The following is a 17,350-nucleotide window of genomic DNA, read 5'->3' as shown; positions in this document are numbered from 1 at the left end:
TGAGCTCGGCAAAGGTAACAGAGTATAAATGGTAGTTTCCCTGCTGCCTACTGTTGTCTATGTCCATGGGTTTTGCTGCAAAGCATATTGCTAAATGTTGTTATAAACAGCTCAGGCAATATAGATGCTTCAATAATGTACAGAAAACAATAGATGAAGCTCTCAGCTCAGCCTTCCCCTTCCTGTGGAATGACCTCAGCAAAGGTCACATAGTATGCTCAGTAACTTTTCCCCCTGTACTGGGACAGTTCCTGCCCACTGTTGCCTATTCCCATAGGGTTTGCTGTAAAGCATATCCCTAAATGCTGTTATACAGCTCAGGCAATATGGCTGTTTACATAACGTACAAAAAATACAATTAATTAATCTAATTGGGGGAAAAAATAAGTTTCTGTATAATGTAGATGATACATTTCCTTTAACTGCAGAATGATTAGAAACGTGTGTGTATAGGTCAGCGTCGGGGTTACCCATTGATGGAATTCTCCTCTAAGGACAATCCCTGTTTGATAGTAGAGTACAGTAATGACAGAGGCATTTATGGCGCTGCGAGGGACGCGGCTTCTGTACCAAGAATAGAGAATGCTCTGTGATAACCGGACTCCATAGCAAGACTGTGAGTCAGTGGGGACAGTAACAATGACACATTGATCCGTTTTTATGATCCCTTAGAGGGGGTTATCCCATGAATCATTCATGTACTAGAAGTTCAGAAATGCCGCTAATAACCGTTTTAAAGGGAACATGTCAGGAGTTTCATGCGGCTGCACAGAGGCAGGCTTTCTATTACACCCGACTATGAAACATACCAGAGAAGTCATAGCTTTACAACGGGCAGAGAATGGAGACTAATAAGTCCAGAATAAATCTTACTCTTCTTCATTGTAATAGGAATCTGGATAGGACCCCTTTAAATATATACTGGGTATAGTTTGTTTTCTTGCCTCAATGTGTCCCCCTTGGTTCTGCTGGACAGAATCTGTCTGCTTCCTCCTCTGGCAGCTGACAATATTCTCCCTTCTTATATGTATTGAAGGACTATTGTAGTGAAGTTGTATACTGTGTGATATCCACTGAGTGCCCCTCTGAGAAAACCAAGGCCAGACTCTGAACAAAAGGATCCGGCATGTTAAAAATCTAACAAGCCCTACCCTTCTCTCATCCGCCATCTGCTATTGTGGAGAGTCAGAGACATTGGATGTCTCGTCAGTATTCTGACAATGCCTTATAGTCCATAATCTGAGGTGTATGGACTGCTTACTATGGTATAAAGACTTAAGGTACTATTACACTGAACAATAATAGTCTCTATCTGGCAGATTATCGTTCCGTGTAATAAACACAATGATCAGCTGATGACAACGATCATCGGCTGATCATTGATATAGGTTCAGACCCATAATTGTTGGGTGTGCATACATTACCTATCCGTGGTCCAGGGCTCCTCTTGCACTCCAGCTTCAGAGCGGCCTGTCTTAGCTGAAAGGCCGCTCAGCCAATCACTGGCTGTGACCGCCGCAGCCAGTGATTGGCTGAGCGGCCTGTCAGCTGAGACAGGCCACTCTAAAAGCTGCAGCGCGCGGGACCCGGGGAGAAGCAGACTGGACCACGGATAGGTAATGTATGCAGTTTAAAGTGACTGTACCACCAGGCCCAGGCTGAAGCACTGGAGGCGGGCTGACCCACCCTTAGTGGGAGGACACCCTAGCCCCTCCATGATAGGGTTCCATTGATTCTAATGGAGTCACGTCATGGAGGGGCTGGAGTTTCTTCCCACTAAGGGTGGGTCGGCCGCCTCCAGTGCTTCAGCCTGGGCCTGGTGGTACAGTCACTTTAAGCAAGGGCTGCAAGGACATCGGTAACTATGTCTATACAGCCCTTGTTACACGATTATTGGGCCGTGTAATAGGCCCAGTAAACGAGCGCCGATCTAGCAGATCGGTGCTTGTTTACAGTTATTATCGGCCCTATCGGCCCTCTAGCTGTTGCAAAACTACAGCCTTTGCAACAGCTGGAGGGCCAAAGGTTCTCCATCCCTCATCTAATGTATAAGGCCAGGTTGCAAAGAACCGAATCTTTAAAAAAAAAAAAAAAAAATTATATATATATGCGCTGGACAAATGTATTTCAATTATAAAGCTCTGAGAGCCGTAATTTTATAGAGCTGAAATGGTAAATAGTAGATTTAATAAGGTCTGACCGCACCATAGGAATTTCCTATAATCATTGTGAACAGGAGAATATCTATAATGTGTATCGCAGATACGTGACCCAAGATCTCCAAGAACAAAAGAAATCCCTACAACCTGGAATTTACAATCAATACTTTATAAAAAGCCCCGACCGGTACTTATTAGCACCTACAAAAAGCGTTAGAAGGAGTGAGACCCCCCCCCCTTCCCCTAGACTCATTGATGCAGATATATATAAGACTATCCTGCTCCGAGCTACTGTAGAGCGAACTGCTAAAAAGTTCCTGCTAGAAATTGGTCAGATCACACAGCTTGTAGTGTAGCCAAAGTTCAGTAAGAGCAACCAAGTTGGTCAATTCCCAAAACTGTCTACTTACCCAGTACCAAGGCGTACATGGGAAGACAACAAGCCAGCGGGGACAGTGTGACAGACAATGTAGGAGATGTGGACTGGCATTGGGTGGATGTTACTAGGACACGTACGGCCTACCTAACCACTGTATACAACAAGTCCTCCCCTTAATGCCAGCGAGACCCCCTAATGGCCTGCTTCTATGGGCCCTATTCCACCGGACGATTATCGTTCAGATTATCGTTAAATCGTTCGAATCTAAATGATAATCGTTCGGTTGAAATGCAGTTAATGATTAACGACCGAACGAGAAATCGTTGATCGCTTTATAAGACCTGGACCTATTTTTATCGTTGCTCGTTCGCAAAACGTTCGCAAATCGTTCGCATTGAATAAGACATTGTTCAGTCGTTCGCAATAGCGAATAAATAGCAAAAAAAAAAAAAACGATCGCAATTACGATCATAAGTAACGATTATAGTTCCATGGAAATGAGTGAACGTTTTCAGGTCTTTCGCAATAGCGGTCGTTTGAGATCGTTAACGATTATGCAAACGATAATCGTCCGGTGGAATAGGGCCCTAAAGGATAATGTCCTAGCCATTGATCAGAAGTGAGGAACATGATGTCTGACCTCGTCTCCATACTCTCCAGATCTCTGCCGATCCATGGAGACTGCACCGATGGATACCACAGGGCCCCCATCAAAGTGTAGGCCTCCATAGGCAGGTGGCTTTAAGGTTTTGGCTGAACAATGTACCTAGGACTAGATGCACAGCTTGATGGTATCGGACACTGGTGCAGTTTACCTGTGCCCTCCAGCTAACCAGCTATAACGTACACCATGTATATAGTATACGCTATACTGTGCAGGACCCATTTATAATGTAAAATTATCTTGTTTTGGAGCTAAATCTGGTTGTAAATGCCACCGATACAACCTCTACTGCCAAGAGTCCAGGTGGACAGATAGCAAAAACCTGTGACTAATAGAAATATCTTGAATGGCATCAGTACTGTACCAGCTCGGAGCCGGTGCCAAGAGAAACTCCCAGGAGCCACTAATAATCCTGGTCGCTATGAACAATCCAGTTTCACAATCTCTGACGTCACCTGCTGATTGTAACCAATGTAGATCAGACGGTTACTATATGCGAGCATCCAGCGTGGCACAACAAGAGCACTAATAGCAAATAAACACATTACAGTGTAACAGGCCCCAACACTTACAGTGGCCGACGTTATACACAGTGTATGCCATCGTAACCGAGGGCTGAAGAGTTGCCGCTTATCTAAATGTGTTGTTAAACCATATAACATATCTTCATTGGTGTCTGTTATATGATCACTAGCTTGTGATTAAATAGTGGAAGCCAGAACTCCAGGACGTATTTTCGGCAGATAAAACTTAGCTTTTATTCATACATTAAAAACTTGCAGGATGCATGACTCGGCCTACGTGTCGCTAAATCATGGTCTAAGAACAATAGGAAAAGTGTTGAATAAAACTAACCTTCAGTAAACTAGTACAATGAATAGAAGAAACTTTGTAATATATCTTATTAGATAAAACTTCTGTTCACTTAAGAGTAGTACTGAGCAAATTTGACAAGTGTTCGAGTTCGTCTGCATTTGGCTGGAGAAGCCTACGGCTGTATACATGTTTTCCTTCTCTTCCTAAGAGTCAAAGGCTATGTGTTCAGGTTCACTACTTAAGAGTCGTTTTTTTTTTCTACCCCCCTTGGAAGACATTTCACTGAGAGATCAGTTACATCCTGTCCATAGAAAAGTGAAGGGAAGGGGAGAGAGCTGCAGACTGGATACGTCTAAGCCTGGACGAGTACCAAATATGAACCCCCTCTCTAATTAATAGGGATCGAGCACAAAACTCAACATACCCAGGGAAACACAATCTTCTGGTTCTGCCCTGGTCATCTTTATGACAGAGACCCTTTATATATGTGTTATATTTCAGCCCAGGGCTGGATTTACAGCTTACACTGCTCATTACTACCCTCTAAAGTCCTCCATGCTGATGCTGCCTCTTGAGGGTTTGCTACAGACATACAGGGAGCAGGATATCCTATTGTTGACGTGTGTATGTGTGTGTGTGTGTGCACGCAGGCAGTGATTGGAGGACATCATGGCAGCTATCTACATCCATTAGCTCAAGGAAAACTGGAAAACTAGAGATGGAACACGCATGGGGGAAAACTGGAGAAAAAAATAAATCTCAAATTCTATAAATTTCCTAAATGTGCACCTAAGTAAAGGACGCATGTAGCAAAAATTTTACAATATAGAAGTATGCCTGGGGCAACACAATCGAAAAATTGATCTCCACCCCTCTATATATGTTTCACATTCTTGAGAACCAACCATGTAGCTTCGGGCTAACAGCAAAGCACTGACATAGAGACATAAGGCGGCCATAGGATGAAGGCCACACTATGGCGGAGGCCCGGGTACTCAGCACAGACGGCGGTCTTGGTATGTGAGCACAGGATGTTTATAGATAAGTCACACTTCCTGCAGGATTCAGGCAGCTGTTCTCACAGGAAGCCGGCCTATTATCCCCCCATGACTCCCCAGACCTCCCCTTCTTATAAACTATGTGTCATCCATGAACAATATGCTTCCTTCCCGCCGTCCACCAAGCATCACATTGCTTCCATTTAAGAACATGATTCTGTAGGTGGTACGCCCGCCCCAGGGCACAAGTATTCGACTTGTTTTCGGTTTGTGCCTATGATAGTTCTTATTGTTCATCATTAAATATAAAATATAACTGGCTCCCAAAGTGGAGGAACAGGCTCCTGTATATAGTCCATCCCTGCTGTATACCATGATCGGGATCCGCTCTTATATACCAGGCCCTGGATCTACATTGCTGTGGGGTTGGTAAGTTAATATTTGCTGAAGGGGAGCACATTCTGTGTGCACGGAGCGTGTTATTGGTGGGGACACTGAGTCCAAAATCCACGTACAATACTGAATGTGACACTGAAGAATTGTGGAGCCATGATGGATGGGTGTGCGTTCTAAAGCATCACTTCCATAGGCTGTTATAATATGTTGGGAGTTGTAGTTTTGTATGAACAGAAGAAGCCACAGGCCTAGCAGGGAACAAGCTAAGGCCGAGTTCACACCTGCTTTAAACTCTTCCGCTTGGTCAATAGAGCAGAACAATAAGAAGAATCCAAGCCAATGCATCTCTTACATACATGATGAAGCCCATAGAGTCTAATGGGGTCTGTTTGGTTTTCAGTATCATCTTTGTATGTGAATATTTATCCTGATATAACCTCCCCTTTAAGAAGCCTATAGGGTAAAACATAGTCCCTTAATCTAAGAATAGGAGATAGGCAGGTCAGGTTTGGTACCAGAAAGTTAGACAGCTTTGTAAATGATTTCTATTTAAAAATCTCCAGTCATCCAGGATTTATCAGCTGCTATATGTCCTGCAGGAAGTAGTGTATTCTTTCCACTCTGGCACAGTGCTCTCTGCTGCCACCTATGTCCATGTCAGAAACTGTCCAGAGCAGCAGCAAATCCCTATAGAAAACCTCTCCTGCTCTGGACAGTTCCTGACATGAACAGAGGTGGCAGCAGAGAGCACTGTGTCAGACTGGTAAGTATACACCACTTCCTGCAGGACATACAGCAGCTGATAAGTACTGGAGATTTTTAACATTGAAATAATTTACAAATCTATATAATTTTCTGACATTGATATAAAAAACATAAATACATTATTATTATTATTATTATTATTATTATTAATAATAATATTATAATAATAAATATTTCACCAGAGTACCCCTTTAATATCGTTGTCCGTGCCTTTTTTTTCAGATTGTTCACAGGTTGTTGATTCCTGAATGTACTGTGATCATCTATATGGGTACAGAACAGTAACAAATTTTTCTGCAGCGCCACCACAGAGGAAATTAGGTATCGCACAGGGTTCTAGCTGTGTAATGTACAGATATGCTGGGTTCTCCAGAGAGGGACGCTCTTTCTGCTTACCTATCATTTGGGCTGGAGTATATACTAATGCAATATACTCCTGTGCACGACTGAAGAACTGCAGAATTTTATGACCAGCTGTCCAACTCACTTAGATCAGTTGTAAAATAAAAAAAGATGCCAAAAAATAACCAGGCCTGTGAAGCCAGCCTTATATGGCCACGGCATGGCCTCCTCTGTCAGAGGGAACGCAGGATGTGACACGGTGGGATTTACGGATTCTACCATAACACTACAAATCATATCTTTAGTATATCGCAGTAGGATGTGTAAGGAAACTACAGCTCCCGGCATGCTGGGAGCCACCTGTTGGAAACCACTGACACAGACAAAGCGTTTTGCCACCCTTAAAGGAGAAGTTCAGCCAAAATTTTTATTAAAGTATTGTAATCCCCCCCCCCTCCAAAATTATACAAATTACCAATATACACTCATTAGGGGAAATGTTTATAAAGTGCTTTTTTCCCTGCACTTACTACTGCATCAAGGCTTCACTTCATGGATAACATGGTGATGTCACTTCCTGGATAAAATGGTGATGTCACTTCCTGGATAACATGGTGATGTCACGACCTGACTCCCAGAGCTGTGCGGGATGTGGCTGCTGGAGAGGATGATGGCAGAGGGACACAGGGCACTGAAGAGACACTGAGCATCCCCTCTGCCATCATCCTCTCCAGCAGCCATAGCTCTGGGAGTCAGGTCGTGACATCACCATTTTATCCAGGAAGTGACATGACCATGTTATCCAGGAAGGGAAGCCTTGATGTAGTAGTAAGTGCAGGGAAAAAAGCACTTCATATGCATTTCCCGTAATAAGTGTATATTGGTGATTTGTATACATTTTTTTTTGGGGGGGGGGGGGGAAATACAAAACTTAAATAAAAATTTTTGCCAGACTTCTTTAACATCTCTTACGTAATAGAGGGATTGCTGCAACAGGGCCAAACAACCAATCCAGCGATTATTCCTGCAGCACCTGCATAAACTCCCCCCCCCCCCTTTTTAGATGCCTGACGATCGGCACTTATTTACATGGAGGCTCAGGCCGTCTAATGGCTCTAAGGAGTCCACACTACACTACTTGGTCAGATTTTGATGGCCCAACTGAATGGGACCCCCCTGCAACCGTAAGAATGGAACCCACCAAATCTGAGTGGTGGGCCGCACATTCACACAACTGCTTCATTCCTTATCCGAAAAACTGCTGACGAAAGATGAAAGTTGTATTCATTTATCTCTGGCGACTCATTTCAGGGTTCCTGTACTTGAGATTGTGTGGGCCCCAGAATACATCCCAACCAGTAGCGTCCATCAGACACCACTGGGGCCCATCACGTGAAAAATCCAGCTTTTCCATCATCCATAAAAACCATGACAGAGTGCGAGCCAAAACTAAAGAACAGAAAAAAAACCCTATCTATTAATTTTATGGCAGATGTATGGCGTACATGCAAATTCCTTTCTGAGGAAGAGCTACAAGCAGTATCCAAACAATATAAACACGAAACATAGCAGCAACTCAGAGATAAAGCCATCATTCACCAAGTCCCTAGATAGACTGTGGTTGCCATTAGAGAGGTGGTCTCCAAGTACTGCAATATTACAACTCCTATCCTGAAAGCATATTAGGAGTTTTAGTATGGGCAGCTGTTAACCAACATGTAGCTTTCATCTGGAACCTTCTAACCATATGTCTGTCCCCCCCCCCCATCCTCCTAACCATAACCCCCCCATCCTTCCAACCATAACCCCCCCCATCCTTCCAACCATAACCCCCCCCCCCCCCATCCTTCCAACCCCATACTTTTTCAATAACGGACGGAGGCCGTCAGGTATGTCTCCCACCCACCATCTCCTGTCCTCCACATACACAGGAACATTTGGCATGGCTGACCGTTCCTGTGTTCTCTCTAGGGAGGGGTAAGCCGCAATAAGAGCGCTTATCTCTCCATGTCTATGCTTACCTCTCTGCGCCCGTCCGACAGGTCTCTGGGGTCCTCGGGTGATCGCAGCCCCTTTTGAGACAAACTCGTCTCAGGAGTGACAGCCCACTCCACCAATCACAGACCTGGTGCTGTCCCTTCTCAGTCAGTGATTGGCTGAGCAGGCTGTCACTACTAAGACGAGTTCACCTCAAAGGTGGAGGCGGCCGAGGACACCAGAGACCTGTAGGACGACGCTGAGGGAGCGCAGAGAGGTAAGTATAGGCTCTTTATTTTCTCTGTAACAGCAGCAAGTTGTTTAACATTGGATAACCCCTTTAAAGTGACTGTACCACCAGGCCCAGACAGAAGCACTGGAGGCGGGCTGACCCACCCTTAGTTGGAAGAAACTCCAGCCCCTCCATGATGTGACTCCATTAGAATCAATGGAACCCTATCATAGAGGGGCAAGGGCTTCCTCCCACTAATGGTGGGTCAGCCCACCTCCAGTGCTTCAGCCTGGGCCTGGTGGTACAGTCACTTTAAGTCTCTGTTCGCACTACCATAATGGCAGTTCTGTCACATTTGTTGAGAAGAAAAGAACTGCATGAAGCAATTTTCTTCCAATAAAGCAATAGACATCACAACAATACCCAAGGCACCCCATGAAACACAGTGTCCTATGTTCAATAGATAATGGATTCCATTATAACTCAAACCATGACTCCATTTACTTCAATGGAACTGAGGTGCAAACTCACACCCAAACTAAGGACAGGAGTGATTCTGCTTCTGGAAGAGAGCGGCCATGTTTTTCTAGGTCCGGATAACCTTTTTAAGGTCCTCTGTTTGGAAAAAACATTATCTACAGATAAAAGTCTACAAATATAACCTTGACCTTGCCGTAGATATGAGAAACACTTCGACTTCCCCTACCACAGGTTTATTCCCACCAAGTACTTGTGTCCCTGATGCGGTAATGACAGATTTTCAGATTTAAGATGCTTGAGATTTTGTTTAGGCGCAATACCAGACACAGCCTGTGGACAAAAGTGGCGCTGTTCCTAGAACCAAATAGATTCTGATCCAAATCAGACCATAGGATACAGCAGTGATCACAACCGTGGCCCTGTAGCTGTTTTGCGTTTCTACAACTCCTGTCATGCCATGATGGGAGATGTAGTCGCAGCACAGCTGCAGGGCCACAGCATGGGGAACACTACACATTTCTCACATAATCATAGTCATAATACAACCAGCTCAGCCATTTGCAATTATTTTTATTAACCTTTATGATCCCATAAAATTGACTGGACTGTGACACCTAACAGGATAGTCACCGGGAATTTAGTCACGCCAGAGAACAGTGGCAGCTTAGAGTAGGAGGCCATTCAACCTGACCTGCCGGGTCATACATCTCCATTATTTACTGTGATCGACCATCCCCCTCCACTAACAACCTAAACCTGTTCCTCTAGAGAGAATCTCCTAGTAATCATAGTGCACTGGATCTGCTCGGACGGGCCGAGTAATTGGGTCTTTTTAGGGTAAATTCACACGGGCGTCTCGCATAAGAAATCCGCAGCTAATCCGCAATACACATATTATTCTTTTTATTATTAATACGTGTATTGCGGATTAGCTGCGGTTTTCTTATGCGAGACGCCCGTGTGAATTTACCCTTACATGGCAGTTGCATTGTGCTTGAGCTGTAGACACGAGCATGCACTAAAAGTATAGTATCACATGCTGAATCCTGCCCATGTACATGCATGCTCATCTAAGCTGAGCGTACATATACATGTTAGATTTTTTTTTTTCCGGAAGATGGGAGTTGTACGGATTACGACTCCCATCAGAAGGTGAAGGAAAAGCTAGCTACTACTGGGGGTAGGTTTGAGTGAACACACAGGGCTCACTCAATGAGCATGTGGTCAGTAGGGTAATAGAATCTCAGTGGGTGCCCTGTTCACCCCGCCATCAGCTATGCTGTAAAGCTGTGGTCTCCGACCTGTATCTCTCCAGTTGTTGCAAAACTACAGTTCCTAGCATGCTGGTAGTTGTAGTTTTGCACCAAATGGACAGCCACAGGTTGGATGCACCAAACTCAGCGTACCCTGGCATCTACACAGGTTTGGAGACCACCTGCTCAGTCTACGTCTGTATTCACACATCGTGGACTCCAAAAACAAAAGTAAACCAGCTGGGCTGCCAAACACTAAGCAGCATTGACTAGAACATCTAGTAGGGAGTGTCACTCCCACACTGGACTTCTGCTACAGCCTATTGTTAAAACTGCTGAAGAATTCATCTGCAATGACACCCCAAAATAAATAAAAAAATAAATAATCTAATTAGACAAAAAAAAAATTCCCAATTTTTTGTAATGAGCTAAAATTTTCTGCTTCCTAAAAAGTTGGGTGACCATAAATGCCGCTGCTGTTACAGAGGCCACCCAGCTTTCTAAGAGTACGGAGCAGCAGATATCTGGCAGTAAGGAATCTCGAGAAAATTTGGGCTCTGATCCTATTCGTAAGGCTAGGGCTGGCACCCAGCTCTCCCCGACTTACCACCTGTTGCAGAACAATGGGGGAGCCCAGAACTTCCAAGTCCCATCAGATACAATGAAACATTTGCCGCCCTCACCTTCACAAAGAGCTCCACATCTGCCTGCTCTGACATCTTGGCCAATCTTTGCGGCTTGGGATCTCTGCGCACAGTCCACAAATAAATAAAAAAGTTTTGCAGCAGGGAAAGATCCAGAGAGTGCAATGTGAATGGGTGCTGGCTGGTGCTTTAGAGATGGGTGGGGTGGGAAGTGGCTGCAGGAGGCTGGCTCTGTGGCTGAGGCAGGAAGAGACAGCAGCAGAGATGGGGGTGGAGGACTCTACCGATTGGAGAGAGGAGGAAAGTGGGGTGGTGTCTGGGGGTGAGCCAGCTCAGGTCTAGCAACTGTAGTGAGAGAGGAGTCAGACAGTAGAGTTTTGGGCTGCGGCTGCACACTGACTTTTTGTTGCAGCCTGTAACACCGCATTGTGCTGCAAAAGTATCAGAAAGCGAGAAAAGTTTCATCAAATCCCATGCGGCTTACAAGGTGATTCCTGTAGATTGGAAGCCCTGGCGGGCAGGGTCCTCTCTCCCTGTGTGCCAGTTACTTTATTCGTGTTGTTTTTTTCTTGATTTTATGTTACGTTCTGCTGTTAACCCCTTATGATATGTACAGCGCTCTGGAATCGGCGCTTCTTTGCATGGCAGTGCAGAAAAGCTATGCGGCTACGTCGGTCGTGCAACATGAATATTACACGATTAGATGCGATTATGATATGGCATCTAATAATTGCCACAATATGACGCGCTGCGATCACTACACGACAGTTGTGACATGAAATCCTACTTTTATGAATTTTTCGGCGCAGGTCACAAAGTGTTGCAAATGTCCTCGCGTTGAGAGGACCTGCTTGTGACCTATCTGCAATTAGCAAACACAGAAAAATGCAACAGCTCACCACAACAGCAAGATACAGACCCACCATAGACATGAAAATAGTTTAAAGCAGCCCCCCCCCCCCCCCAACTGCCCCCCAAAAAATTCCCACAAAAATAATGAAGCTCTTGGTTACTATTTGCAAACAGTGTAAACTGGATCACCCCGATAAGGTGGACTCATATCGAGGCCATTACAGTGTAGGGTCTGCCTCGATATGAGTCCACCTTATCGTGGTGGGGCAGTTTACGTTGCTTGCAAATAGTAACCAAGAGACTCATTATTTTTGTGGGAATTTTTTTTTGGCAGTTGGGGGGGGGGGCTGCTTTTAACTATTTTCATGTCTGTGGTGGGTCTGTATCTTGCTGTTGCATTTTTCTGTGTTTTTGTGTGTTTGCAATTTCAGCCATGGCAACGTGCTTCTGTCTAGTGTGAACAGTGTTCTAGGAGAGCTGACCAATTTTTTCTTTTTTTCTATCTGCAATTAGGTGATATTTATTATAGCCAAATTGCACGGCTGTATCAGTACAGTCCTACGAAGATTTAAACCCTTTCGGCCATCATATTAATACATTCAAATTATCCATATTGCTGCACACCATCCGTATATACGGCGTGTGCATGGAACGTGAGAATAAGGCTTTAGGGGCCATTTTCTTTTGCCATGTATCCTATAACTGTGGGTTCACACTATGGAATCCCGCAGATAAGTTCTGGCGGATTCCATCGTTCGTACCCGCTCACGGCGGCACGCATATCCGCCCGTGCCATAGACTCATTCTATGGCCGGGTGGATTCCGCCTTCCGCCAAAAGAACTGACATCTCAATTCTTTCGGCGGACAGAGGAATCGGCCCGGCCATAGAATGAGTCTAAAGGCACGGGCGCATATGCGCGGGGCCGTGAGCGGGTACGATCGTCGGGATGCGCAAGTTATCTGCGCAGATTGCGTAGTGTTAACCCACCCTTAGGCTGCATTCACACGTTCCGTGTTCCGCTGAGAGCAGGGGAACTGTACAGATATGCGCCGCGCTGTAATGACAGCGCCGCACGACCAATTCATTACAGCGCTGCGCATATCTGTTCCCCCATTCCCAACATCTTATCACAGATGCGGCCCGGACAGGGGGGAGAGGTCTGTTACATGCATTCAACGCACGGAACACGGAACGTGTGAATGCAGCTTTAGGGTCCTATTCCATGGGCCGATGGGGGCCCGATCAACAATGTAAACAAGCGCCGATCTGCTAGATTAGCGCTCGTTTACTGGGCCTATTCCACAGCCCAATAATCGTTTAGCGAGGGCTGCAGGGACATTGTTACCGATGTCCTTGTAGCCCTTGTTTAAACAGCATACTTTACCTCACCATGCTGCAGGGCTTCTCCTGCGCTCCTTCTTGTCCCGCGCAGCTTCGGAGCGGCCTGTCTGAGCTGACAGACTGCTCAGCCAATCACTGGCCGTGGCGGTCCTGGCCAGTGATTGGCTGAGCGGTCTGTCAGCTAAGACAGGCCGATCTGAAGCTTCTGCTGCACGCAGGACCAGGAGAAGGAGTGCAGGAGAAGCCCTGCAGCCTGGTTAGGTAAAGTATGCTGTTTGTGGAATCGTCGGTCACCCACCGCGCATCGCTACTCCACGTAGCGATGCGCAGTGGGTGCCCGATGATTTTAGGTTTGCACCTAAATAAACGATCAGCCGATGACACGATCATCGGCTGATCATTGTCTCTATTCCACGGAGCGATAATCGGCCGATTATCGCTCCATGGAATAGGCCCCTTAGAGTCACTTCTGTGTACAGCCTGGACTACAAGGCAATTTCAGTCATGCAACATGTTGCATTGTCAAACTGGTTGCGATGCAACATGCTACATAATGCGACTATAGCATAACCTTAGAGGGCTAAAATCTAAAGGCCAGGGCAGATGTCTGGTGACTGTCATGGTAACCATCACATCCACTTTCATTAATGTGACACTGCGATGTCCGACTGTCACACTAGCTTTATTGGCGCAGCCTTTTATCACAGACATGGCCTCTTTCTACAACCTGCCTTTTACATATATACTCAGGGGGAAGATTTTTCAATCATTACTATAGGAATATTCTCCGTTTCCCATATAAACCAATCACAGCTCAGCTTTTATTTTTTCACATTGCTCTGGTAAAATGAAAGCTGAGCTGTGACTGGTTGCTATGGGCAACACTTGAGGAAGTACTACTGCCACTAGTGATGCCAGCGATCATGTGATCTCTTCAAGGGAATAAATAAAAAAATCAATAGTGGTCATGTGATGGACACACAGGTACAGCTGTGATACACTCACTGTAATGAGCCGCGCAACTTTGTGTCCGTCACATGACCAGGACAGATTGCTGGATCATCTGGGCAGCCCATAGGAGATAGCGGCAGTCTGCTGCCGCCACTCCTGTTTCGCGGAGCGACGGCAGCATATAGCTGCTATGGCAATCGTTGGTCTTTCAACATGTTTAAAAAAAAACGATCAGCCAGCATCTTGCATGTCGGCTGATCATTGTCTTCTATGACACTAAGTGATTATCGGCTGTAACGGTCAGTATTGGCCTAATACGGCCGATAATTGCTTCGTGTAATAGGGCCTTAAAAGCCAATGTCCAAAAGCAATGTGCCCCCACAAGTACAGGGAGCCATGCTTTCAGCAAAAAATCGCTCCATGTAACAGGGACTTTAGTAAAAGTTCACACTAATACGATAAGGTAATATTTGTCATTGAAAGGTGTCAGAGATGAAGTGACAGTCTATGGAGGAAACATAGGTTGGGCCACGACATACTCCATCTAGTCCACTCTTGTATTACTGTATTTCTATGGTATTATTATGTTAGGATAGATGTTCATCCCAGGCAGGTTTACATTCCCTCACTGTAGTTTCATCTACCACATCTGCTGGAAGTTTGTTCCAAGCATCTACTACTCTTTCAGTAAAGTAATATTTTCTCATGTTGCTTCTAACCTAAGACTGTGCCCCTTAAAGGGTGGAAGACTTTCAGAAAGAAGGGCCAATACATGCTGTTACCACAGAGTATAATACTGCTATATACTAAATATAGCTGTATGGACTGAGAGACTTGTATAGCCTTCTATTTCCTAATAAAATAGTATCAGTATGAAATGTATTTTAGGGTAATGTTTTTTTATTGAGGAGAGTGCCAGTCTGGTGTGTGAAGTCTTATTGGCCATGCAGTGCTCCCTGGGAAAAAATATGCAAATTAGCCATCCTCCAGAAGGAAGATAGCTTGCTCTCTAGTGTCACCTACTGGAGATTGCATACCCGCAGGTCTTCAAACAAGGATGAGGCCATCTTCCTTCTGGAGGAAGGGAACTTTGTTAGAAAAGATAGTGATTCCTATGGGACCTTATGCACTGGTCCGCATTACAACCCCACACAACCTCTAAGTTTACCAGAGCCCTAACACACCTCCATATTTCAGAGTTCATAAGGCGACATGTATGTTTTTTTCCTGATATCCCATATGCCGCCTGTGGGAAAATATCTAGCATTCTCCATCAGATGCCATACGAATTCCGATTTCCCACCATAGAAGTCAATGGTGACTGAAAAATTGTTTCCCTAATCCAATTGTCTTTGCAGAAATTTGGTATGTGTGCGGTATTTCATGGTCACAAGATCTCCGCCCCATCTCCTTTCATCTTTACTTCATTCTGGAGTAGTGTGAATCCGTCCGAAGACAATAACAGGCTGCATTGTGTGAATACTGGCGGAGCCAACAAATGGCCGCCTCCTGTGTGAGTAGGAGACTGGCAGAGCGTACTAGTAAAACATGGAATGAAAGAGAATCCCATCTGTTGGATCACATGCCAAGGAATGAGGAGCCAAGACATAGAAGAATGAGGGTCCATGAGGAGGATGGGGGCCGCAGCACGTGCAGGGCTGTGCTTCAGGATCTGTGTGTATCTTGCTGTTCAACTAGTTGTATATATGTGTGTAGTGTATATACTGTATACAGATATGTGTCTAGTGTATATATATGTGTGTAGTGTGTATATATACATATCCCATTGACAGGTCTGTAAATAATACCATAATAATCTGAATATTAGATGAAGATTTCATGGAGAACAGCGGCGCCACATAGGAGCTGTATATCTCATTGTGCAGAAGGAAGGTCCTTCATTTCTGCCAACTACAAAATCACTAACATGTCATCCCTGTCTTTTTTTTAGAGATTATGTTCTTCAGCAGCAGTAATGTGTATGATACAGTTTGCCCTAACTGCTGCAGAACATCATTCCACACACCTCAGCTGCTGCAGAACATCATACGAAACACCTCAGCTGCTGCAGAACATCATTCCACACATCTCAGCTGCTGCAGAACATCATTCCACACATCTCAGCTGCTGCAGAACATCATACGAAACACCTCAGCTGCTGCAGAACATCATTCCACACATCTCAGCTGCTGCATAACATCATACGAAACACCTCAGCTGCTGCAGAACATCATTCCACACATCTCAGCTGCTGCAGAACATCATACGAAACACCTTAGCTGCTGCAGAACATCATTCCACACATGTCAGCTGCTGCAGAACATCATAATACACACCTCAGCTGCTGCAGAGCATCATAATACACACCTCAGCTGCTGCAGAACATCATAATACACACCTCAGCTGCTGCAGAACATCATAATACTCACCTTAGCTGCTGCAGAACCCCATAATACACACCACAGCTGCTGCAGAACATCATAATATGCACCTCAGCTGCTGCAGATTACTATACTACACACTTTAGCTGCTGTATAACATTGTACCACACACCTCAGTTCCTGAAAAACCTTATAATACACCTCAGCTGCTGCAGAACATCATAATACACACCTCAGCTGCTGCAGAACCTTATAATACACACCTTAGCCGCTGCAGAACCTCATAATACACACCTTAGCCGCTGCAGAACCTCATAATACACACCTTAGCTGCTGCAGAACCTCATAATACACACCTTAGCTGCTGCAGAACCTCATAATTCACACCTCAGCTGCTGCAGAACACCATAACACACACTCTGCAGAACATCATACTGCAACATAATATCAATCTATCAATGGGGGTCAGGAATCTTCTTCTAACTCTACAAAAAGAGGTTCTGCGGCAGCTGAGGTGTGTATTGTAATGAACAAATTATAAAGAATATTAGGGGCCATCCTGGATTTCCCTGACCTACATTATGCATTCGGTAACCTTATTCTTTATATGGCTATGGAACGTCCCTTTGACCTGTAATACTTTTATAATTTACAGCAGGGGGAGGGGCAGTCCCCCATGTATATGTGACTACATAGATCATGCTGGTGCTTATACTGC

At 45.0% G+C, this 17,350-nt stretch overlaps 2 protein-coding genes across 3 annotated transcripts in view; one reads left to right on the top strand and one right to left on the bottom strand.

Annotated features, from left to right (window-relative positions):
- Positions 1-11,322, bottom strand: part of CLIC1 (chloride intracellular channel 1) — a 33,328-nt gene extending 22,006 nt beyond the window's left edge. The window contains exon 1 of the mRNA XM_069943749.1: positions 11,145-11,322. Coding sequence (XP_069799850.1) covers positions 11,145-11,180 — 36 coding nt within the window. The 5' untranslated portion in view covers positions 11,181-11,322. The remainder of the gene's footprint in view (positions 1-11,144) is intronic.
- The window catches only part of MSH5 (mutS homolog 5), an 88,873-nt gene that overhangs the window by 24,610 nt on the left and 46,913 nt on the right, over positions 1-17,350 (top strand). The gene's annotated exons all lie outside the window — the stretch shown is intronic.

The sequence above is a fragment of the Dendropsophus ebraccatus genome, chromosome 10 (assembly GCF_027789765.1).
Source record: "Dendropsophus ebraccatus isolate aDenEbr1 chromosome 10, aDenEbr1.pat, whole genome shotgun sequence".
Taxonomy (NCBI): domain Eukaryota; kingdom Metazoa; phylum Chordata; class Amphibia; order Anura; family Hylidae; genus Dendropsophus; species Dendropsophus ebraccatus.
The sequence above is the reverse complement of the archived record's forward strand: the minus strand, read 5'-3'. Positions and strand labels throughout refer to the sequence as shown.